Here is a 25,116-nt window from a genome sequence, read left to right as displayed (position 1 = left end):
ACTAGTTTATGTAGTTGAGGAATTCAAAAAGAAAAATATGGTTTCCAATTGTTTTTACATTGATTTGATAAACTTAAGTAAGAAAATAGATTGTAGCTATGCAAGGCCGTGGTTCGTTTCTCTTGTCACCAGGTTTGGGTGGGGTATTTGATCCATTGCTGCATATGCTACACATTTGTGCACGAACTATGAGCAGGAGGGAGCGAAAAAGGATCAGAGGGAGGATTGTTTTACATAAGAATCAGAAAGAATGGTGTTCCCCTAAGCCTAATATATTAAAAAATGTATCAAACGCTATATTTTTATATCCTATGGTTTGTTTTACAATTTTTTCATTTTTCAAGGTAAAACCAGGATTTTGGACTCTTATAAGCCCCATGTACAAAACATTTTTATCGTTGTAAAATATGTTTTAAATAGGGCTTGGAAACACGACATGTTGAATTCAAGCTGCAAAACAGATCTTCAATAAAAGGATGCACTGTCCCCATCTTTTACCACTATATCAAGAAGTGTTAGGAGACGGTCCATGACAGTAACAGTGAAGGCAATCCATGAGCTATGGATATAATATTGCAGTAATGTTGTATTGCATGAAAATGTAATTTCATTTTTAATCTTTATTATTTCAATGTAACTTGAATAATGAGAGAAATAATGATAAATAATGAGAGAAGTTTCTCAACGATTGATCTGCGATGGTGACTTGTATGCACTGTGCGATATTTTCAAGATTTGCTTAAAACATATTTTTTGAACATGGGGCTCATAGGAGTGAGTCCAATACTCGGGTTTTACACTGAAAAATTAATAAATGAAAGAATTGTAAAACAAACCCCTTAGAAAAAAAGACATTTTTCATGATGGTTTAAATATTATAGAGGGAAAGCATATATGAGACTCTCACCTTACTCCAAATGCGCATGCTTTAGAATGTTGCACCTCTCTTAACCTTCAGAAGAATTTTAATGAGTATTATACTACTCCTTTCCTGTCCAACTAAAAATTATGGCCATGAAAATTTAAAAACTGAAAGAAAAGGGGGATGGAGATGGGGCCTTAAAGCTAAGCCCCCTTCCATAACCTTTCCCTTTCCAACCTACAATACTCCAATACCTTACAGGGCTCTAGATTGCATAGAATGTAAGAATAAAGCAAATAAAAAAATGTGTTATTTATGCGTGTGTTACTTTAAAAGAATGCATGTGTATGTATTTTTAATACGGTTTTCCAATTTCAACAAAATATGCTAACTTTCTCAAAATGTCTTTTAGCAAAAAATCTTCCATTTAAAATGCCTTTTCCCATCGTTCAAAAATGGTAGAAAAAAAGTAAAAAAAAAATCATTACAAAACTTAAATTTCCTTTTGTTTCAAGTCGAAATTTCTAGCAGTTATGGAAGTTCTGTCTTGCCAAACTCAACCCGTCTGGAAGTCTCCTGTCTTTCAATCAGGGGATAAATGAAGACCCTGGGATGAATGCGTGCATAGTAAATAGTAAACAAGGCAAAGCAACAAGGGGAAACCTCAACGCCTGAAGGTTGTCCAGTGTTGGGACGGCAGCTAATAAATAACATGTGAGGGGTCCTGGATACAGTAACAATTCCTTCTCTGATTGGATACTCATCTGTCAATCATGTGAGCTTAGCACAAACCTTCTCACCATGCTGAAAAATGAGCTCAAGTGAAGCCGAGACCCACGTGATAACAAGCCAGACAACTCCCCTCCCCCCCGCTTCGTTACCCCACCAGTAGTCGATCTTTGAACTTGGCGCGAAACTTGGAAAGCAGTGCAGTCTACCAGTTAAACAATAGTGCTTCTTGGTCTGGTTGAAATAGATGAAATAGGAAATATTAACTTCGGCTGCACATTTTTGAATACAATACTGTTGGATTTATCTCATCCTTTCCACGTACCGGAATGTAGATTCAATTAATATATATATATAATATAAGTGTCTGCTGAGTGAATTTGAGTCAGCGATTTCTGCTTCCGAACAACCTGCATGTGAAGAAAAAAGCTGGGCGTCTCATGGAATAAATTTTAAAGTTTGGAGGTAAGTACTTTTCTCAGATAAACAAATTTACATTTTATGCAGTTAAGATTACTTAAGTTTTCCTCCATTACACGAACAATTGTCAGTTTCCTTTCTGATATCTTTGTCTGTAATTTGTAATTTTAGTATACTGCTTTAATATTTGAAACGGTTAACTTGCAACTTTTTATTTCTTTATTTTTTCAACTTTGTACACGCATTTATTCGAAATGGATTTTCCAAGCTGAGGATATACATGTGTCAAAATTTTCTGCAGATATACTTGTTGCTATCAGAAGCAACGTAACTTGGTGTTGATATTCAGTTAATATGTAAGCAAGTTTATTGAAACAGGGTTTTAACTGAACTAATCTTATATTTTCGGTTTCGATTAAATTGTTTCATACGCTAGCATGTGTTATTTTGATCAAAAAACATTCCTTGATGGGCTTCCGTAGTTCTGAGATAGAAGATTAGATTTGAACGCCGGAGGTTGTGGGTCCGATACTCAAACATTTCCCCCCAACTACGCCCCTGCAATGTTATTTAAACAAGCTGGTTCTGTGCGTAAATTAAAAAAATATATACGGTTCACTGTTGTCTTTAAGTTTTATGATATTTATGCACACATTGTGGTTAAGTTAACGGTATTCATAATTTCTGGGCTTGCGAAAGATTAGTTTTGAGCAGTGGATACACAACGTGTTTTTGCCAAATGCTCTGTGCTTGTTTGTTTATGCTTAAAAAGGGCAAAATATCTTGAACTGCATATTTTTTGAACTCCTTTGGTTTTCTATTAATAAGCTTTCAGGAACTCTGAAACTGTAACATAAATTGAATTAAGGGGTTGTCTATAAAGTATTATGCAAACTTTTGAACAAATTCCCCCCCCCCCTCCTCCTTGTTACATGTAACGCTGTTCAACATGAGCATATTGTTATAAACAACGCGTGATGTCACACTTCTTGTTATCCCCTCCCTTCCCCCTGTCACAAAACTGTCACATTGATTTCCTAAAAGAGCATACTCGGCAAAATGTTGATCTAAATTCAACATATATGAGGTTTTAAGTATTAAAGAAAGTTGCTAAAATGGTCATTCTATGAAAAGTTTTTTGAAAAAGGTTACTTTGTCATCAATTAATGCTTTTTAAAATAACTTTTCAAAAGCCTAAAATGATGAACTATTAAAGCCCCCCCCCCCCACACACAAGAATCATTAGCAGCAGAAAAAGCTGAAAATGGAAAAGTAGCCGAATTCCAAAAAAAAAAAAGGCTGTTCGGATATTGAATACATTTTTTGGATGTACAACATACAGTGTTCATGATGTTGTATTATACATTCTTTAATTAACGTTTTTCAAGTTGAATTCCTGTGTAATTTTTCGAGAGTGCCCACCGAGGGGGGGGGGGGTCGGAATCATAGTCTTATAGTAATGATAGCTTTTCAACGGCTATAGTTATAAATAACTGTGCCCTTGAAATATTAAGGAAGATGGAGATGTTTTGGGTTTTTTTTTTTTTTTTTTGAAGTTTTCATAATTGAAGGGGGTAGGGCACCGTCTACTTTGGGGGATGGCACCCAAGCATTCACGTCTTTTGAAAAGCATAAATTTGCTCAGCTAAGTTAACATTAATAATATGGTATTATGTACTTTAATTTGATGTTATGTCTTTGAAACATATTGCAGTCATGTTTCCCGTTTTCTTAAGTAAAAATGTTTATTTATTTTTTAAAATATCATTTAATTCTTATTCAAATACAATAGTAATATTATTTTTTGTTTTGATGTAATTGTAAAATGAAAGTTCATTTATTTATTTGAATACTTCTTAAGACTTAATGTTTCAATACAATATACGAGTAGTTAAAATGCGATTAGTTAAAAAAACAATTTCCAATGAAAAATAAAACTGTGTTTATTTATCACTTTGTTTTAACATGATTGTAAAATAAAATCGTGTTTAGTTATTTGAATACTTTGTAATACTTATAAATGTTTTTATGTCGAATACTATGAATTAAGCTCAGTGTATTTTTTAATGTATGATTATCGGTTCCTTTTTATGTTTTCAAATGAAAAAGTAGAACTTGTAATGCTACTAAAATAACAGAAGTCAATAATAAATAAACCAAATAGTTTTATTTAACCAAAATATTAATCGAAGTGCTCACTTCCCAATATCATTGTGGATCGACAAACGATGACGTCATTTGCTAGTTGGATGGCCTTCCTATCTCGAAGGCCTCGGTGAAGCGATGGGCAACTTTCAAATTAGATCTCTCTCCAGCGCCACCTTAATATATTTTCTAAGAAACTAACAGTAAGAAAAACAACATTGCACAATTTGCAACAAATTGCAGTGGTGTAACTGCCATTCTTCTGACATTCTTAGTTTTGTTTATCTGTATTTACATTTATTATTCCTATTTTTATCTTTTAATATTCCGAATATATGTTTGTTATTTTCTAAACAATTGATAGTTGTTTACGTTTTTGATCTGTTTTTTTTTTTTTATTTTTTTTGTGTCTTCTGCTTTTTTCTAAATGTTGCAATGATCTGTGACTCATTTTTTTTCCAACATGCAAAATTTATTTCTTGAAGGATTGTTTTTTTTTTTTAATTGTTTTTTAATTGCTTTTTTTTTTTTTGATGAGAGTTATGTGATCTTGAATGGAGATTTCCTTTTGTCTTTGTTGGTTTCTCAAATGACTGTTTTTACTATTTAAACTTTCTCTTGTTTCAACTCCATCCTTTGATGAGTTGATTTTGCACTCATAAGCTCACACATCTCCGTAAAGGGGTTCCTTGAAATCCCGAGACATGTGTTTGCTACATTTTTATGCTTTTATTTTGTTTTTCTTACTGTAGCAATAAATAGTTCCAAATTGTCCATAGATCGTCTTTCATTCTATGATAGTGTATTATGTGCTATTGTTATCTTTAATCTACTCAAAATTTCGCATTTCAGCATTTGCAGGCATTGTGACATTTTGAATGAATAGTTTAATCTGTGAAAGTTTTTTACATGGGTATTAAATTGGAATGATAGCTTTAAGGAGGTCGTTTTTGATTTCTAAGTAAAGGTACTTAAACATGATTGATATATAATAACAAATAAATGAATAAATGGCACTCTAGGGGTGTACAAAAACTGTCTGCCCACTAAAATTGCTGTTCTGTTAAGAATGACAGTAGTGTAAGTCAGTTTCAGTGTTGTTGATTTTACTAGCAGTGCTTGACTTTTGGGTTAAGGGGAAATCATCGCATACTCATAACAGTCCTTAAACATAACAACTTGTCAGAATATAACCCACCTTAATTGATTCCATTTTTAAAAAAACTTTGCAAAAAATCTCAAAATAATTGTTCTTAATAGATCTTTCAACACTAAGAATTTGGTTGTTTTGTCTTTCTTTCTTGGTATAAGTTTTCAGGTTGCTAAAATTCTGAAGCGATTCCAATTCTAAGTGGTATTTTCTCCCATTAATAAGCTTTTGTTCTCTTCTCTTAAAGATTCCATTCATCTTCTTAATTGTTGTGGGATTTATAAAATTGATTGCAATAGCAGATTTGGATACATCAGACAGACCCGTCTTTCATTGAAATTTCGCTTAAAAGAACATCAAAGCTACGGGGAAAAAAAACAGCTAAATAAATCAAGTATTGCTCAACACTTTTAGGATTCAAACCACTCTTTTAATTTCAACTCTTATCAAATTATCCAAAAATGCCCCAATTAGTCTGATCTTGATTTTGAAGAATCTTTCCACATCCCGAGGAACCAGTCTAATTTAGTTAAAGACCTTAATGCAATTCCATATTTTCTTCTGGGTGGATTCCATTTTTATAATTGGTTTTGTTTTTCTATTATTTTTATGTAAACTGGCATCCCCCCCCCTTTATGTTTTTTGTCTGCGCATTTCTTCTTATTTTTTCAATTTTTGCTTTCATATTTTATTTTGTGATCAACTAATTTCAATTTTTTTTATCCTTCAGTCTATTTTTTCTGCAATTCTCTATATATATTTCAGGGGTCTCCAACCTTTTTTACTCAAGGGCCACATTGCGAAGTTTTGAAGACAAGGTGGGCCTACAATCCAACAATATTGGTTCAAATGGTTTTGTTAGTGCTCATCCCCCCCCTCCCCCCTTACACCCACAACTTTTTATTTTTATTTATTTTATTGAAATAAGCGCATAGTAGCATGGTCACAGCCAGTATTCCTGCTAAGGAGGGGCAAACCAGGGTTCAACAAGATGGCAGTTTTCAGCTGCCTCCTCATGTTAAAAGATAGATATCAAAAGCTATAAGTCCTTAAAAGTTTTAGACCCACTTTGAATCAGAAGAGTGACTTAGGTGGGCGAATCAAGTGATATCGCCCGGAAAATCTTCCAAATTGAGGTTTTAGAAAGGCAGTTTTAGTCAATCTTTGAAAGTGTTAGAGATGGTCGGAGAACCAGTTGCAGAGTTCACCTAAAGAGAAATTTTCAGTTTCATATCAAAATTCACATTTTTAGGCAATTTTAGTGAAATGAAGGGAAGAGGGGTAGCGACTTACTCCCCCAATTATTTTTCAAAAATGAAATCAACTTTAGCTTATCTTTTGTGACATCAAAGTCTTTTCCCCTTGCAAATTTGTTTAAAAAATTCAATTTTAGGCTGTCTTTGGTGATTTGTGGTCTTAAAGAAATGAAGGTTCAGATGTGCCTTCAGAAACTTTTTGGGAATGAAGTTCTAGAACACATTTCTGGACATCTTCAATGATGTTAGAAGAATAGTCAGAATTTAGGAGCTGTCCTGGAAATTCTTTTGTTATCTATGTTTCAAAAACCCAATTTTAAGCAATATACTTGTATCTTGAGATGTTCAGGAAAGGGTTGGTGGCTATTCCCGGAAATCATTTGGAATTCATCTAGAACATTTTTTTAAATTGACGTTCCAGAAATGCAATTTTGAACTATCTTTGGCAACTTTAAAGAGGAAAGTGAAATTTGGAGACTCTCCTCAAAGGATGAACAGTTGCCCCTTGCTGCCCCATCGCCTCTGGCTACGCTCATGCTAAACTCAGTAGTGGTTTTTGAGATATTCTGTGCATAATTTTCTTTCAAATTGTTTAAAAGAAAATATATTGTCAAATTAAAAGTTAAAGAAAAATCCACTTTGTGAACTTCCCGCGGGCCAGTTAAAATCTGCTCGTAGGCTGGATTCGGCCCGCAGGCCATAGGTTGGGAGACCCCTGCTCTATATGTTGCTTCAGTACATAATTTTTCCAGTCAGTAAATTTATTGCTAATTTATTCGGAGTGGTTTCATTCATTGGACAATTGTTTTGATTGCATTGTTTATGTGATTTCTTGGAAATTTATTACTTAACATTTTTTTCCTAGTGGAATTATATAATAAACTTCGGTTCTGAGTGTCATTTTGTCTTGTTTGTTGTGTTAATTTCCATTTTTTGCTATTTATATTGTCTTCTTGTTCCAACGTGTTATTTTTCTCGAATGACTTTTCATCCAAAAGCTCACACTTCTTTGCATAGAAAAAGGGGTTCCTTGTAACCACAAAACACGTGTATTGTAGTAATTTGCAATTTTTTGAGCATTGAAACGTTGGTAATTCATTCATTTAATAGTGGTTGCATGTATTTGACTTTATTTCAATAAATGTAGAAAGGGAGTGTTTGGTGTGAGTCATATTAAACTACCTTGCAGCGAGTTACTAGTAACTTTCTATAAAAGTTGATGCATGATGAAAGAAATATCTAAATTTAAGTTTTCCATCTCTTGAAATTAAAATTCAAGCAGTCAGAATTTTTCTCAGATGTTTTTACAAAACTATGTTACTTGTCACTCCAGGATCCACCGTACCTACCACTATTTGTGGTTAACCAGTTGGGTGGGACCCTGAAGACAGCTGATTTTTTAATCCACACCTAAAACTGAGCAATCCCTGGTCCAACACCCCCAGAGGTATAGCTTCACTTGGAAGACTTTGACCATAAGCATATTTAAGTTCCCTCAGTCACCATTAATGAAGACGGTGGATCTTTCACAGGCTAGGATCAAACCCGAGACCCTCCAGTCACAAGTTACAAGTGATGCCTTACTGATCAGGCCACCGCCCTGCAACACTATGTTAGGATGACTTATGCTACTCTCATTCTAACTGTGACATGTATTGCTCCATTTCTATTTACTTGAAATTATACATAATGCTGATCAAAATACACTCTACATCAAAGCATTAGTGCATGTACTTAAGTGAAAGAAAGGAAAGAGCAAAAAGGTGTACCACTGTTCAGGGCCACCAAGTACCAAGGCAGTTCCTGTATCAGTCGGGTTTTTGGGCCCCCCTCCCCTCCTAAAACTTGTAAAACTTATACTGCTCTGGTTTAGTGCTGAGTTTTCCCTAGGACCAGGCTCCTAGTTTCTGACTGTTGTAACATAGCCTCTCGTCAATCCTACCTCTGTTGTTTGTCATATCAGTTTATCTAGAAGGGAAAGATGGCTTTTAGGTATTTTGAATTAGAAAAAAACTTGAATTGCTTCAAGGCTTTGAAGAAAAAAAGAACTCAATTGTCAAATGATTAAGACATTGAAGAATCTAAGAGTTTCTAGAAAAGCTTGTAAAGAAAAGTTTTATCACCAAATCTGCATTGATTACAGCTATTATACACAATAAGCAGCTAATAAAGTGTGGTAATTCTTGAAACCAATTTCTCTTAGTTTTGCGTTCTATATGTATCTTTGAAAAATATTGTTATTGAGGATATTGTTTTGGTCATAAAAATCTATTGTTTTGATTCAACCTTGTGACCGAAAAATCACTTGTTCATTCTTAGCTTGTGATTCTATATTTTAGAAGTACTGGAAGACAAAAAATCTTAGTGCTGTCTGTAATATTTGACCTATGAGCGACAAAGTGACAAATTTGATAATTTCTAATCATCAACTTTTCAGTTCATTTATACAAATACAAATACAAATGTGACGACCAGCAACAGGCTCTGGGCCCAGCTAGGCTGGTCCTAGTCAATTAATTAGCCCCCAATGAAGATCAATGGCCCTCTTAAAGCTATCCACTCCCTTGCTCATTACCGCCTCTTCCGGTAAGCTATTCCAAGTGCCCACAACCCTGCTAAAGTAGTAGTTTTTCCTGATTTCCAAGTTAGCCTGAGATTTAAATAGCTTAAAACAATGACCCCTTGTTCTGCTTTTCCGGCAAAAATTTAATCCATTTACATCTTTCATTTTGATAAATTTAAATAACTGAATCATGTCCCCTCTGACTCTCCTTTGCTCCAGGCTGTACATGTTAAGCCTATTAAGTCTGGTATCATAATCTAAATCTGAGAGTCCCCTTACTAATTTAGTTACCCTTCTTTGAACCCTTTCCAATACAAAAATATCTTTCTTCAGATAAGGCGACCAAAACTGAACAGCATACTCCAAATGAGGTCTTACTAAACTCCTATATAAAGGCAGAAGAACTTTCTTAGATTTGTTTGAAATAGATCTATTGATGAACCCAAGCATTTTGTTGGCTTTGTTACTAGCAATACTGCACTGTTGACTAAACTTGAAGTCCTGATTTATAAAGACACCCAGATCCATAACATTTTCTGCCTGATTTATGACTGAACCCTGTAAACGATATCTCATACGCTTATTTCCATGACCTAAGTGTAGCACTTGACATTTCCCTACATTAACTGCCATACCCCATTTATCTGCCCACTTAGTAATATGATCTAAATCCTCTTGCAGCTGTTTTACTTGTTCTTCATTTTCGACAATCCCCATAACTTTTACATCGTCAGCAAAACAATTCATGCTTCCAGAAATATTTTCATTGATGTCATTCATAAATATAATAAACAAAAGAGGCCCTAAAACTGATCCCTGAGGAACCCCACTTAAAACATCACTCCAATTAGAATGATTTCCTCTCACAACTACTCTTTGCTTCCTACCAGTAAGCCAATTTCTAACCCAAAGTAAAGTTTTTCCTCCTATTCCAATGTCAGCTAACTTGCTGAGAAGAGCAACATGCGGTACCTTGTCAAAAGCTTTTTGAAAATCGATATAAACAACATCCACACATTTTTTGTTATCTAAAGCTGAGGTAACCTTGTCGTAGAAATGCAATAAATTAGTAGTACAGGATTTACCTTTCCTGAAACCATACTGCAAACTAGTCAACAGACTATTAGTCTCTAAGAACATCATGATCTTAATTTTGATCAAAGTTTCGAAAATCTTACAAATCTCCGAAGTCAAACTTACAGGTCTATAATTCCCAGCAATACCTTTAGACCCCTTCTTGAAGAGTGGCGTTATGTTAGCCAGCTTCCAGTCCTCTGGCACCATCCCCGAGTTATAAGAAGCATTGAAAATATTCAATATAACATCCACTAATTCCTCTGCACATTCAACTAAAATTTTTGGATAAATATTATCTGGTCCCGGAGCTTTAGTTGCTTTAATCTTTTTCAAATGAAATAAAACCTCCTCCCTGGAAAATACCAAATCCTCAAGCTGTATAATAGCTTGTGTCTTGTTAGTGTCAACTGTTGAGATACAGTTATCGTTAAACACACTGGAAAAAAAGTTATTTAGAACATTTGCAATATCCCTATCGTTTTGGATTAAATTTCCATACTCATCAACCAAAGGCCCAATTTGACTGTTTCGAGCTTTCCCAGAATTAGCGTAAGCAAAAAACCTCTTAGGGTTCCCATCAATGTCATCTGCCAGCCTTTGCTCCAATTCCCTTTTCTGAATCCGTACCAAATACTTAAAATTTCGCCTTGCCTTACCATACTGGAGCCTCTCCGCACTCTGACCAGTTTCTTTAAACTTACGAAAAGTGGCTTGCTTATAATTAAGAGCTTCTTTAGTCTCCCTGGAGAACCACATGGGCCAAATTTTGGTACTAACACCTTTTCTCCTAAATGGAACATAGTCCCCAACGGTTTTAGCAAGTTTATCCTTAAATTCCGTCCACTGCTGATCTACGTCGCTATTTTCCAACCCTGACGAAAAAACCTCTTTCAAGCTCTGCCTAAGTGCAACAAAATCAGTGTTTCTGAAATTGGGCACAAACCTAAAATTATCATCTTTGCACACTTCAAATTTAACCCGGAACCTAATGCTGTTATGATCACTATCTCCAATATGCTCCCCTACACTCAACCCCTGAACAAAACTACCTATGTCACAAAAAACTAGATCCAAAATCGCCTCCTCTCGAGTTCCCTGAGTTACAACTTGATCTAAGAAACAGTCACCAATTACTTTTAAAAATTCCTCTTCTTTGCCATTACCAGGGTAAAAATTATTCCAATCAATACCCGGAAAATTGAAATCCCCCATTATGATAACGGATCCCTTACTGGACATGTCACTAATAATACGGTACATCTGTTCATCTTGTCCCTGGTTTGAATTAGGTGGCCTATAAATGTTTCCAAAGCGTAGCTTTTTGCCCTTACTGCTCATCAACTCCAGCCAAACCATATCAATATCAGTAGGCTTATCATTTATGACCAATTCATTGCAAATAAAATTGTCTGTAACATAAAATAAAACCCCACCACCTCTTTTACCTACTCTATCCTGTCTGAACAAATTATACCCAGCAATATGTAATAACTCTGCATCAGATTCGGTAGCCCATGTCTCTGTAATTCCAATAACATCCAACTTCTCATCCATAACTATGCTTTTCAATTCATCCATCTTGTTCCTAATACTGCGAGCATTGGTATAGAAAACTTTAAGCATGCCTAAGTTGCTTTTATTTAACACCCTGAAATTTCCTAAATTACAATTGTTAACATTACTACTCTTGTTCGTCATTTTATTTCCATTTCTAGCAATACCCAAAAAAATTTCATTCTCTCGATACCTGATGCTTGAACCATGCCCCCCATTCCAACTTAGTTTTTTGACTCCGAAGCCCTTAAAATTAATCCACTAACCATTTTGACCCCTGTAGAGCTCAGATGCAGGCCATCCCTAGCAATCCAATCCCGTTTACAATGACTCCATACATCAATGAACCTGATACTGCGCTTTTCGCAAATTGACTTCAGTAGCAAGTTCATACACCTCGCACGTTGATTTAGCCAGCTCCTATGCACTCCATACCTGGGAAGCAAACCAACCACTTGGACATTCGTCGAAAAGCTGGTTGCTTTATCCAACAGGGATTCCCATTCCCTAGAAAACTCCTCATTTTTACTGTGACCTACATCATTTGTTCCCACCCACAAAGTAACCATGTCCTCCTTATACAATACTCCCTTCTTTTCAGCAACCATATTAACGTCTTTTATCCGAGCCCCTGGTAAACAACACCTAGCCACCTTACGTTTTACTCTCCCAACTGTGTTACCCACCTCCCTTACCATAGAGTCCCCCAAAATTACACCCTTAGTCTCCCAATCTAACTCCTCATTTGAAACTTTCCCCTGAATCTCTGAAACATTTATACCCTCTGCAACTGGCCTACACCCTAATGCTAACTGGGCTTCCAAAACTTGCATCTTAAGTCTTAAGTCTGAGAGTTCAGCACATTTAGTGCAAATATAATCCTCCTCAAAAACAGACTCATTTTCCCCCTTATACAGGCAGAACATATGACATAAATCACAAGAGATCCACCTGTCCCCCTTCCCACTCTTTACCTCTTTCATAATGCATATAACACCCATTACTACTCAGTGAATATGTTCCAAAAGGCAAAACAGAAAGATAAAAATGCAAAAAAACACAGAATAAATACTAAAAACAGCAGTAAATAAACAGAGTTGCTACACCCAATAAAGAACACAAGATCAAAAACCAGGAGATCACCACATGTTAGGCTTAGCTCCAAAAAATGCAAAAACACTTCAAGAATACAATAACAGCAAAAATGAGCCCCCAAAACACAATAAAACTAAATTACATGATAAAGTGAAGTAAAAAAACCTAAAACTAGACAGTAATAATGAAAAATTATAGTAAGAAAACACTTATCAAATTAGCAGCAATAACACTCCCTGCATCACAGGCGCCCTCTCTAGTTATAGTTTAATTACTTTTAACATGATTGTAGCTATTAAATTATTAGTTGTTACTTTTTTGGGGGAGGGGGATGTTATTAGTGAATAACAGATCTTTATTTATTACATTTTTGTTAAAGTGTTTTCAAAAGTAAAATATTTTCTAAAATGTAAATTTTTTTTTGCATATTTTAATTTGAGTTTTATGTCTGCTAAAGATCCTGTTAGAAGGATGTACTTTTACTATCATATAATGCTTTTGGAACATGAATTTACTTATTTATTTTTTGTGGTTGATTTTTCTTGCATTATCTTTGTGCTTTATTTTGCTCCAGTTAAAATAGCTTTCAAGTTCTGGTTAGTAAATGATTATTATTTTAAGCTCTTTTGATTGACAAGTAGTAAATTAACGTCCTTAAGCCAGTTCTAAGGCAAAACTGAATGTTCAAAGAACCAAACCAGTTGTGACATCCAGAGACTGCAGATTTGTCCTTGTTATGGACTTATCATTCCGAATAATCAATAACTGAGCTTGAGGCTGATATTTCCTCATTGAAGCTAAGATTTCCAGCAAACTGGTTGCCAAAATTAGTTTAGCACACCAGCAAAGATGTGTCCATAAGAAGGACAAATCTGCTGTCTCTGGATGTCATAACTGCGCTGTTTGTATTTTACATCTTTTGATTGAGTTTGAAAATTATTCAAAGCAGTATAAGTTTGAAGTATGATATTGAAGTTGTACTTCTGCGTTCTTTTCCTGCCCCCATCAATTTTTTTAGTACTCCTATTGGCAACTGCTAGTGCCAAACATTTGACCAAAAAAGCTGATCTTCTGGATGCATTCTATCATTAAATATCCATGATACTGTATCACAAGAAAACATTATTAATGATTCAGTTCATTTAAAAAATTCTCTAAAAAGTAACATGAAGTACTAATCTGCTCCGACCTGCTCCCTACTGATATGACCAGTGAGAAATTTGAACCATTGATGTCAATTGATAGAAATATTCTTGTTGCTGCTCCATTGACAAAATGAGTAGTTTTTGAGATTATTTCTTGTAATGAAAACACGACGCAACGGTAAAGACTCTAAAATTCGGAAAAGTCAAAGGCCATAGAATTTCAAGTTTTGGACAGACACTGTACTACACTAAGAACTGTATTATTGTGCCATGAAATATATCAATATAATTTAGATATGTTGTTATACTTTTGGTTATTATATGTTCAATGTATCTCAATTATTATTTACATTTATAAATCATCCTTTTGACCTGCAAACACGGATAGCTGTCCTTTGGGTAAAATTTGCTTTTTTTTTTTTTTTTTTTGTTTTTTGTTTTTTTTCCCATTTAATTTGATTTAAGCAGATAATGCAGGGATATCTTTGAAACTAAGATATTTTTTTTTGTTTAGAAATCATTCTTAAGTAAATGTCCCTCTTTTTACTCTAGGGTTTTTCATCCCTGGTTTTCCAAAACTACAGAGGTTCCAAGAGCACCATGATAAAATACTTACTCGGTTTTTGCCAAAGCTGAAAAAACATTTAGATAAATATGAAATTCATACCAGCCTATATACACTGAAATGGTTTTTTCAATGTTTCCTTGATAGAGTAAGTATCGCTTTCTTATTGTGCAGTAGTGTTCTGCAAACTTATAACATTCATACTTGTCACCATCAAAATATTTAATATTATTGTTGGGTGCTCAAATAGTTCCTGTGAACCGTTGGCGTTTATTAACCACTGAAAAGTGTTAAATAGTTAATATAAGTACATAAATTTATGCATATTTTTTTCATACAGTAGCATAATTTTAAATGATTAATTATCAAGTTGGATGAACCCTCTCTACCCTATCAATTCTATTTAATAACCACCACTCTAAATGGCCAAATTTTGGTGGAATAGGTTTTTATCTGATAGACAATGCTACTTTGTCACTCATTAAGCATGCAAATTTATTTATTTTTCTTTCAAAATACCTAGGTTTTTTTCTTGAGAATAAAAGTATCCTTTTTACTAGATTCAGTTACAATTTTCATTTCAGTTCATTCAATCACAAAACTTCATATTGGAAGTATTTATAAGCATTCTTAAACCTGAGATTTCTACTTCTAAAGTAGCTTATTGTCACTAATTATTGAAGTACAAGAGAAAAAATGAAATACTGGTATTTGAAATTTCTCAAAGAACAAATGAAAAACATTGCTTTGTTGCCATATTTCTGAATTTTGTGCCAAAAGTGCATAAATTTATTGTCAACAAATACAAAATAAAGGAGAGAAATTTAAAAAAAAATCAATAATATGTTAGAGTAAAAAAATTGATTTGTTTTAGTTTCCTTTCCAAAAATTTTTATAAGAATGTAAGTGAATGTTGAATTCTATGATTTATCTAGGTATTCCATAGAACAACAATTACTTGGTCGCTGAAGTATGAAATGAACTATGGCTCTCAAAAGTTCTTTGAAGTGGCTGTAGCTGCTTGTAGTCAGTATTGAATAGCTTATAGCTGCTTTATAATAAAGTTTGTGTGTGTGCTTTATTCATTTGCATATTCTGTTTTTTCTTTCTGTTTAACTTAAGTTGGAGAAAATTGAGTAACAATAAATTATATTAAATACTTTTCCTTATTAATTATCAATTTATCATCCAAGTTAGGGATACAATGTATATTTCAAGAGCTTTTAGTTATTTATGGTCAATTGGTTTTTCATTTATTACATTCTTTAACTGAGTTGTCTAATTATTTGCAAAATACCTACCTAGTTATTCTGTGAAATAACTGAATTATGCACTTTAATAGTAACATATGCAATTTTTTTCTCAATAGTGTAAACTTCTCTAAAATTACTTGCAAAAAATATTATTAGTTTTAAAAAAATCCTACTTGGTTACATATTTCAATTGCAATATTTTATTTTTATTTTTTTTTTTGCACTCGGTGATTTAATTATTACTTTCCTTTCTCTTTTTAAGATTAATCAACGTAAAATTTGCTATAGGCCTAGAGATGGGAATGGTCGGAAAAGAACGGAAATTGGGGTGGGGGTTGTTTCCCTTTTTCAGCAGGGGTTTATTTCCGCTCAGGAAAAAGTGTACATGTATATAAATGCATGTAACAAACTTTTTTTTAAAGAAAAGCTACTTTCCATTTAAAATTTTATAATTTATGAAGAAAAAAATATATCTGTCAAACAAAGTGTGACATATTATATTTTCTAAGAAAATATATTTAAATGTTTTAATGTGTAAAAAGTCACTTTTATTGCTTTTCCCAACTTTTCCAGAAAAAAAAAGGTCTTTTTCCCCAACCTTATAATTTCCCTAAATTTTACATCTATAATAGGCCCAAAAATAAGTTTTGACTCTGTTTTCTCTAATTATTTATTCAAATAATAATGCATAAAGAATGAATTAATGGAATTCAGTCAGTGGTGTGCTGTCATGTAGAGCTATCTCAAGAAGTGATGGCACCCAGAACAAGTGTTTCTTTTTGCCTCCTACCCCTGAATTTCTTCAGGTTATTACTGCATTGTATGTAGAATCATATTACCCATTGATCTATAACAATATTCAACAAAATTAATTCCTTTTTATAATTATTTACCAGTGTTATAAGAGCACAAGTCTCAACCTTTCTATGCACTAGACAAATGCTTTTATGCTCTCCTGAAAAGTAGTGATAATGTGACTGACATTATTCTGGCTTTAAGGTACAGATATATACATTGTTATTAAGTGTCTTTTTCAGCTTAAGTGTATGTTGTAGCTTTAAATGTAAGTAAATGTTTGCATTCTATATTTTATGTAATTATACTTTGTTTTCTAATTGAATTCTTGAAAAATAAAAGAATATTCAACATTGTAATTTCTGAAAACTAATCTTTGATGAAGACTTAGAATTCGGCAAATTTGCTGGCTAGCAATTTGAAATCGCCAATGGGGTCCTGTTTTCTTCTTGTGTGATTTTGTTGTCCTGCCATCTATAAAAAATATACATGATCTGTCATTAAGATATTGCCAGTGAGTAAATTACAGGACATTTATTGATCCTAGAATATGTATAAAGGTTTCAACATGGATTTTCATGTGTCAATATATTGATGTTGGCAAGATTCCTGACCATTGTTTGAGGAATCTCGCTCTAGAAGGCTATTAAAAACCATTACCATATAGATGCACAAAATGTATCTGAAATTGTCAACTAATGGTGTCTGCTGAGCAATTCTTAATGGAACAGACATTAAACCTTTTCCAAAAAGTACTGTTCAAGAGATTGCTTTGAATTATTTGAAATTGAAGAATGTGCATAGCTGATCACCAATCTCTTGACTTACATTTAAATGTGTCAAGTATTTCTCTGCCACCCTAGAGTCCTGACATGATTCCCCCCAACTTGTCCCCTCACTTAAAAAAAAAAATCATCTGAAGGACATTCCGAAAAGGCTAACCATGAATTCTTCAATGCCCAGAACTCTCACTGGAAGTGAGAGAGAAACTTAAGAGGAGTCTATTCTGAGACCTTTTGATGTATTGTAAGTATGATTTACCTCTCAAAATAGCTCTCTACAATTGAAAATAAATTCTTTGAAATTAATTCTTTTTGTAACCTATGATCAGCACGAATAATTTTTCATGTTACCAAATCATTTGTTGTTTTGTTGAAAAGATTATTTTGAAGCATCAGCTCAGTAAATTTGTGCAGTTAAATTTCCCATTCATCTAAGAACAGTAATGCGAGTGCTGAAAGGGAACATTTCTTTTTTCAGTCGTAAAAAGTTACAATGTAGGAAGCAAATTAAATATTCATAACTAAGTAGTTTTTGACCTTACATATAAGTTGTGTATAATTGATATTTAAATCCCTTGTAGGTACCTTTTACTTTGACTTTGAGACTGTGGGATATTTATATGTATGAAGGTGAAATTGTTTTAACTGCTATGTCTTACACCCTCTTGAAACTCCATCGAAGTAAGACTTTTTTGCTGTATCCAAATTAGTACAAGCATTTTTATTTATTTATTGTTAATTTGAGCTGAAATTAAATCCTACTATTTGTATCATCTAGTAAATAAATGTGCATAGTCAAATGTACTTCGACTATTTATTACTGTTATTATTTTGTTTAAAATCAAGTTATCCAAATTCAGTAAAATTTCATTCACTCTTGACTTTTAGACTTGGATTCTTTCTGCATTATGTGTTTGTAATTAGCTTTATTGACTTTAAAAATAGCGGCAAACAAGTAATTTTTAATGTAATATATTTAGAGCTTTGAAATAGTTATTCACATTCCTTAATTTGCTCAAAGTTTTAAGACCAGAAATCACAATTAGAACTTAGATGCTGCTACACTGCATTGGTGCAGCCCTCATGTGCCCATTCTTAACAATTGACACACAGGTCAGAGGTCCACCCAGAGAAAATGAGCATATTTGAGATTGAAAATGCACAACTTGTGTGCGCATATGAGAAGGTTTTGGTTTTGCAGTCAATTTTTTTAAAGGACTGATTTTTGCGATTGCATTTTTTCATTAAATGTTGCTTTTTTTTGTTGAGGAGAATTTCTTATCTAATAATACCCCCTCAATATTTCCTTTAATATTTGCAGAGTGAATTCTGGAAGAAGACTAATACGCTATTTCAAACTTGAGCGATATTTATTAAACAATAAGATATATAGCTAAAACAGTCTGTAAATGATAAAATATACTAAAAACGTAATAATTAATTCCATCTCACATTTAGCTACAAACTATAGCACACCACATGCTATGTGCTATCAATGTACGAGATGACTAATACAGAAATGATGAAATCTAAATTGCATGACTATCGGCTAAAGCTTTGATGTAAAACTTTAAACCCATTAGGAAATAAGCTAATACAAATTCATGATATTGAAGAGGAGCACGTGGCACGAACAAGCAAGTTCAAATGCCGACGAAGCAACCACCTACGACGATAATAGATAATCAGAGAGAACAGAAGCCGCGAGTGGTTTAAATATCCCCAGGGTCATTAGCATGTCCGAGTCATTTGAACAGACACTCATCGCTGCTATCGTTGAGCACACGTGCCATCAGATTCCTTCTAGAAGCTTCGATGTGACGTCATCCCTTACAGAGTTCCGTAAAGGTGGACGAAAGTGAAACCAAACATTCGGTCGATTCAACCAATGCGAAATGAGTGGTATTAAGCGTTTTTACCCCAGTCATGCTGAATGATTGGTAATACATTGTAACGAAAAGCATCCTCTTTTACTATTGTTGTTGTGAGGTGATGAGATAGCAACAACAGTAAATAATCCTAACAGGCATTTATGCCTAACATTTTTACTTAAAGTAATACTATAAAGCTCTCAATTTTAATCTCTTGTAGCTATAGCACACTTATTTTTTAAGGAAATCTTAATTTTTTTACGCAATCAATTAGGAAGAAAATTGGAGAAATCAGAAAGCCTCTTTTGGGCTTTTACAATCGCCAGGGCTTTTCCTGTCTTCAACTTCAAAGATCATGGTAGTTTTCTGCAACTTTTATCATCTGTTTTCCTAAAAGACTTTATTAAGACTATATAAAGTATCTTTATTAAAATTATGTAAGGATATGACATCGTTGTTGATGTTTTCACAACACTGATGTTTTTGTTAAAGCATTGATGTATTAGGGTTGCCATTTTCTTAACATTGATGTTTTATGTTCAACATTTCTCTTATCCTGATGTTTACATTTAAAAAAAGGTATAATCAAAAAAAGGGAAATACAGTCATGATGAAAGTTCCCACCTCAGTAATAGAATTTTTTTCATCAGCTGGCTGCACAGATTAGTCTGCAAAGCAAAGTAGTCTGCAAGGTAAACCAGCATTAGATTAGTCATAATACCAATTATAAATCATCGCAAAGGAATGCCTGAAATTCAAATGCTAAATTTGAAAAATACACTGTATATCTAATGAGTGAGTTCAAAAAACCTGGATTCTGATGCAATTCCAATGGAATGGTTGCAACTCCAGTGATGAGTGAGCGATTATTGGTAGTTTTTTATTTGTCTTTTTTTTTATGTCTCTGTTTTGACTGTACAATTGTAGTTTTAAATTGATTAAGCTTCTTGGGATGGTGGCTTAGGTTGTCTTCGAGTAAGTTTTAAATGAGAAATAATTTGATTGTATATTAGTTATAGTCTTCCATAAATTGTTAATTAAAATACTCAAATTATATGGATATTTTATTTACTATTTGCATGAACTTTGAATGTATTTTTCATTTCAATTATAATGTGTGTAATTCTTAACTGTAATTCAGCCGAAAGTATATGTTGTAATGGCTGTTTGTTCATGTAACTGCATTACCTTTGTTTTTTGTGTTAACCAGTTTGAAAACTATTACTCTCATAAAAAATAAGTTGTTGCCAAATTATATAATTTTTTATCGATATTGTAGAATTTTGAAGCTTAAATGTATGTGCCATGTACTCATTTCCTTGTTATTGCTTATTTAAAAATAATGTATTTTTAATAACTCATTATTATTGACTATGTCTTGACATTTCAAACAAATCAACTATAAACCAATAAATACAGGCATTGACAAATGAATTCACAAAACTTCCTCAAAACTATTTGCAATAGTTACTAGTAAATGTACAGGATTTCCATGAACCTGGAAAGTCAGGGAAAATCTTGGAAGAACATTTATATCAACCATGAATATGATCACGGAAAGTCATGATTTTCAGAAAAAAATGCTCAAAAGTCATGGAAACTGGTAATTTGTCTTGGATTTTTGGGTTCTAGAACATACATTCTTTTCGAACTGATTAGATGTAGTTAACTGATTAGATGTAAAATTTATAGATTTTAACGGTTTCTTATGCTTTTACACTTCACTTTTCCATTTTTATGCATTTAAAAATCCAATTATATCCACTTCCATAAAACTAGCTTGTTTTTTATTGCTATGTGATTCTACTGCTTGGACATTATTACACTTGGCACATGGCTTGAGGATTTTGTGTTAAACATTATTTTCAACCCTTCTTACATGTCCTTTTGTATATTTGAGGAGTTGCACATGCTTCTAATCTTGCTAGGCTCATTCACAAATTTTAATTCATTTGCATCCAAGTTGATTCCAGGCACTCATAAAAATTATCATTACTTTTCACCAGTCTTCTAAATTAAGATAGATTTTAGTCCAGCAAAACTTTAGAGATTAATAACAGATTGATAAATTTGAAAAATTATTTTTTATGTAATGCAAGTTTCCTGAATAGTATTTTTTATTTATTTTTTGAAAAATCAATGCAACATATTTAATCAATGAAACTTCCTTTATTAGGTACATATAAATGTACAAGGTAGACCAACTAAGTTTTTAAAAAATTATATGGAGAAAAAATCCGAATAGTTTTTGTCTTTATTTCTTTAAAATAGTTTTGCCAATATTTCCTGTGCAAAAAAAAAGGTTCATAAAATGAAAAAACTGCTTAATTATTTGATCATTTCACAAAGAAATTCATAGAATGTTCTCACTTCCTAGGGAAAATACATTAGACGAGTTTATTTGCGATATATAAGATCACTAGATATGGTTGTCTGCTTTATCAATTTAAGCAGGTAAATAGAATGTATTCAAGCTTCTTTTTTTTTTTTGATAACAATATACTTAAATTTGCTAAAACATCCTCGAATGAATTCTATTTGATGTTACTAATTTTGTTAATATTTGCAAAAACATTCACAATAAATATTTTGTGACGCTCATCAATGCTTCTTAAAGCTTTCATCCAATACTTGAAAATATTTCAAAAAATTTCAGCATATGGTAATTGTTTTTGTTTCTACAACTAATACTTTCTTTGTTCCATTCTTCCAGAAACACTTTTGAAAATGAACATGGAAGACTTGGTTGAATTTCTTCAAGTGAAACTTGAACAAGATTTTGGATATCACGATGATGCTGCAGTAGATGCTCTTCAAGCTTCCATTGAAGAACTACATAAGCATAAATTAGATCATCCAGGTAGAGCACCTCCACATGAACTTCCTCAAAAACCATTTGGCTTGATAGAGTCATTTTTGCACATAGAAGATAAATCTGAAGAAGTAATTGAAATTAACTGTCAAGAAGCAAAGCAGAATGGAATAAACAATCATGTTCTACCAAGGCAAACAAGTGTACCATATGAAATAAATGATTTGGTTAGTATATTAATATTATATGTTTTTGCATGGCAAATGTTTTCTTTCTTTTTTTTTACTCTTAAGCCATTTGTTGATCAGTTTTGTTGATTTCTCAACCTAGTACTATTAATTACTGATTTGTTTGTTTTCATTGTGCTTTTTCATTTCTGAGCAGTATGTTCTTTTTGGGGTTTCGTCTTCTTTCCTACATCCAAACGGACAAGTGTAGCAAAGCATCCAAAGGACCACACAGCACTAACTTTCCAAGAAAGAACTTAATTGTAAAGACCAAAGCAGTATTCAAATCCGGTGTCCATCTGATCCTTTCCAGTCAGTTTGTCAACAAAAAAACCAAATAAAAGATCCAAGAAGAGAAACTAAGTAAAACATAGCAATATTGAGACAGGGTCGACCTCCAAACTATAAAACACATCCACTGACTACCGTCACATGCAACTGCTTTGGGTAACTTGTATCATTTGAATGACGACATTGTAAACAAAGTAGTAAAGCACAGCGCCTTCAGTCCTGTACTTAACTACTTTGTTGAGCTATTGGATTATGAAAGCTCAATCTTATAAATTCACAAGAAACTTGGGTTATGCAGATTTCATGTGCAATAACATATGGTAAGATAGCTTTAAAAATATACATACTATTTTTTATGCAAAACTGTTGAGTGATGCAATGTCAGTACACCATGAAACTGTTAAGAACTGGATAGAAGGCTTTTGGCCCAAACTTATGTCCGGCATTGGTAAAGATAACATTTTTAATACAAATGAAATTGGGGTATTTTACAAACAAGTACCCAACAAAATCTTCAAAATCACTTAAGCAAAGAGTCTATGAAAATGAAAAAATATAACTCGGCAAACCATAAAGCATGGAGGACTTTGAAAACATTTAGGATTGAGTTGACAAAGTGGTATAAAGATTTGCGGGGGGAAAAAAACGAAAATTTATCTTGTTAGTAGTCTTCTGCTCACCCATCAGTTAAAAATTTTAAAAACATGATGCTCATATTTCTTCCTCCAAATGCTGTCAGTCCTATAGTCCGTTTTCAACGAGAAGGCACTTCGCCCCTCCTTCTTGAATGCAGAGTTCAATCCGTATTGATCAGATGATCGGTAAATATATCCTTGTGCTTGTAAATGAAACAACTAGACAACTTTTAAATTTTGCGCACATTTTAATGTGCTAAAACACTTAGTGTCCTTTCTTATTGTCCTTTACATCACTTGCTTCACTTTTCTGTTGTTAGTTTTATTATTCTTACATTAAAAAATTGCTGCTTTTACGACAAAATGCTATGATTCGAATATGGCTTCTGCGGAAAACAGCGAAACAGAATCATCAGATACCAAGTTACAAAGGCAGAGTCAAGTGCCTTCTCAATGCAAATGGACAGTACAACTGCTAGATCAGAGAGTAATCAGAAGTTTGATATCCGTTTTTTGCTGCTTTTCAACTTTGCATTTCATTGAAAAGATGGAGAGAAAACTAGAAGTAAAGGAAGAAGGAATGACTGCTCTGTAGACAGAGTTTTATCAAACTTTTGAAGATCTAGGTAAATTGTCCCTGGATTTGCTCCACCAAGTCAAACAAACAAATACTGGTCAATGGCTGGCTAAAACTTTAAAATAAGCAAAGGGGGGGCATTTTCATTTACTGCATAATTTTTACTTCATCAGAAGTACACCAAAAACATAGGAGGAAGTTGAGAGAGGGTGCACTGCTTACAAGATCTTTTTTCCTTTTCAATGTAAATATATGTATGTTGATTATTTTCATAAGTAAAAAGCATTATCTATTTTTTGCATTTCAGTATTATGTTTTTATAAGTAACTTATTTTGTAAATATTTTACTTTTTTAGGAAGTTACTAATGGCTCTCATTCACCTGTATGGAAGCGAAGAGATGAATTGGGATCAGATGGTTTTGACCAAACTGATAATGTTAACAGTATAAGGTACTGTAAAGGTTCAGATACAATTGAAAATGACAATGGAAGTTCAATTGTTGATCCCTTGAGCTCTCGAAATTCTTTAGCTGAAACTTCTCAAACTTCAGTTGCTGACCTATCAGCTTTATCTGGCTTTTCAAGTCCAAGTACAACACTAACAAGGCATAAGGAATGTCATGATGATAGCACATCACCTCAGAGTCCAGCTACTCGTCCTACTGAACTGCGACGTACCTTATCCATGTATGATAATGTTGACTCCAAAATTTCAGCAAGTATTATTACTAGACAATCGCCAATTGCCTCAAGAGCTCATTCGCCTGATGCTGTAAGAGTTTTTGTGCCATATGAATGTTCACCTACTTCTAAAGCTCCTTCATCATCAACGTTACTTCAGGATCGCTCGCCTTCTCGTTGTACTTCTATGACTCCTCCAAATGGTGACATCACACCAACAAATCAAGATCCTAATAAAATTACTATTCAAGTAAATTTAGATTATAACTCAAAGGAAATGCCAAATGGAAATGTAGATTACTAAAGCATTACATATGTTACAAAACTAGTTTTTTTACTGCAAAAGGAATTTATAATGTATACATAAATATATAAATATATATAACCTTCCAACACACACATGGCAATAGAATTTAGGCAGTGTGTGGTTAGTACCTGTTATTTATAGTAAAATTTCAACCTCAAATGTTACATTTTTAAGCCACAAGTTACATTTGTAGTAATGGTTTCAACTATTTAAACCTGAAATCGCCTTAAAGTTTTAAACTGATTGTATGTAGTTGCTTCTTGATCAATGCTACATAAGTCATTTGATAAACTGGAATACAAATTTATATGTCAGTCAGTCGC

The 25,116-nt window shown here is 33.2% G+C and overlaps 1 protein-coding gene across 1 annotated transcript in view; it reads left to right on the top strand.

Annotated features, from left to right (window-relative positions):
- The window catches only part of LOC129218979 (USP6 N-terminal-like protein), a 181,994-nt gene extending 157,204 nt beyond the window's left edge, over positions 1-24,790 (top strand). Inside the window, exons 11-14 of the mRNA XM_054853298.1 lie at positions 14,549-14,709; positions 17,973-18,072; positions 21,976-22,256; positions 24,161-24,790. Coding sequence (XP_054709273.1) covers positions 14,549-14,709; positions 17,973-18,072; positions 21,976-22,256; positions 24,161-24,790 — 1,172 coding nt within the window. The remainder of the gene's footprint in view (positions 1-14,548; positions 14,710-17,972; positions 18,073-21,975; positions 22,257-24,160) is intronic.
- The last annotated feature ends 326 nt before the right edge of the window (positions 24,791-25,116 follow it).

The sequence above is a fragment of the Uloborus diversus genome, chromosome 3, assembly GCF_026930045.1.
Source record: "Uloborus diversus isolate 005 chromosome 3, Udiv.v.3.1, whole genome shotgun sequence".
Taxonomy (NCBI): domain Eukaryota; kingdom Metazoa; phylum Arthropoda; class Arachnida; order Araneae; family Uloboridae; genus Uloborus; species Uloborus diversus.
Note: the sequence above shows the minus strand (reverse complement) of the source record. Positions and strands in the feature narration are given on the sequence as shown.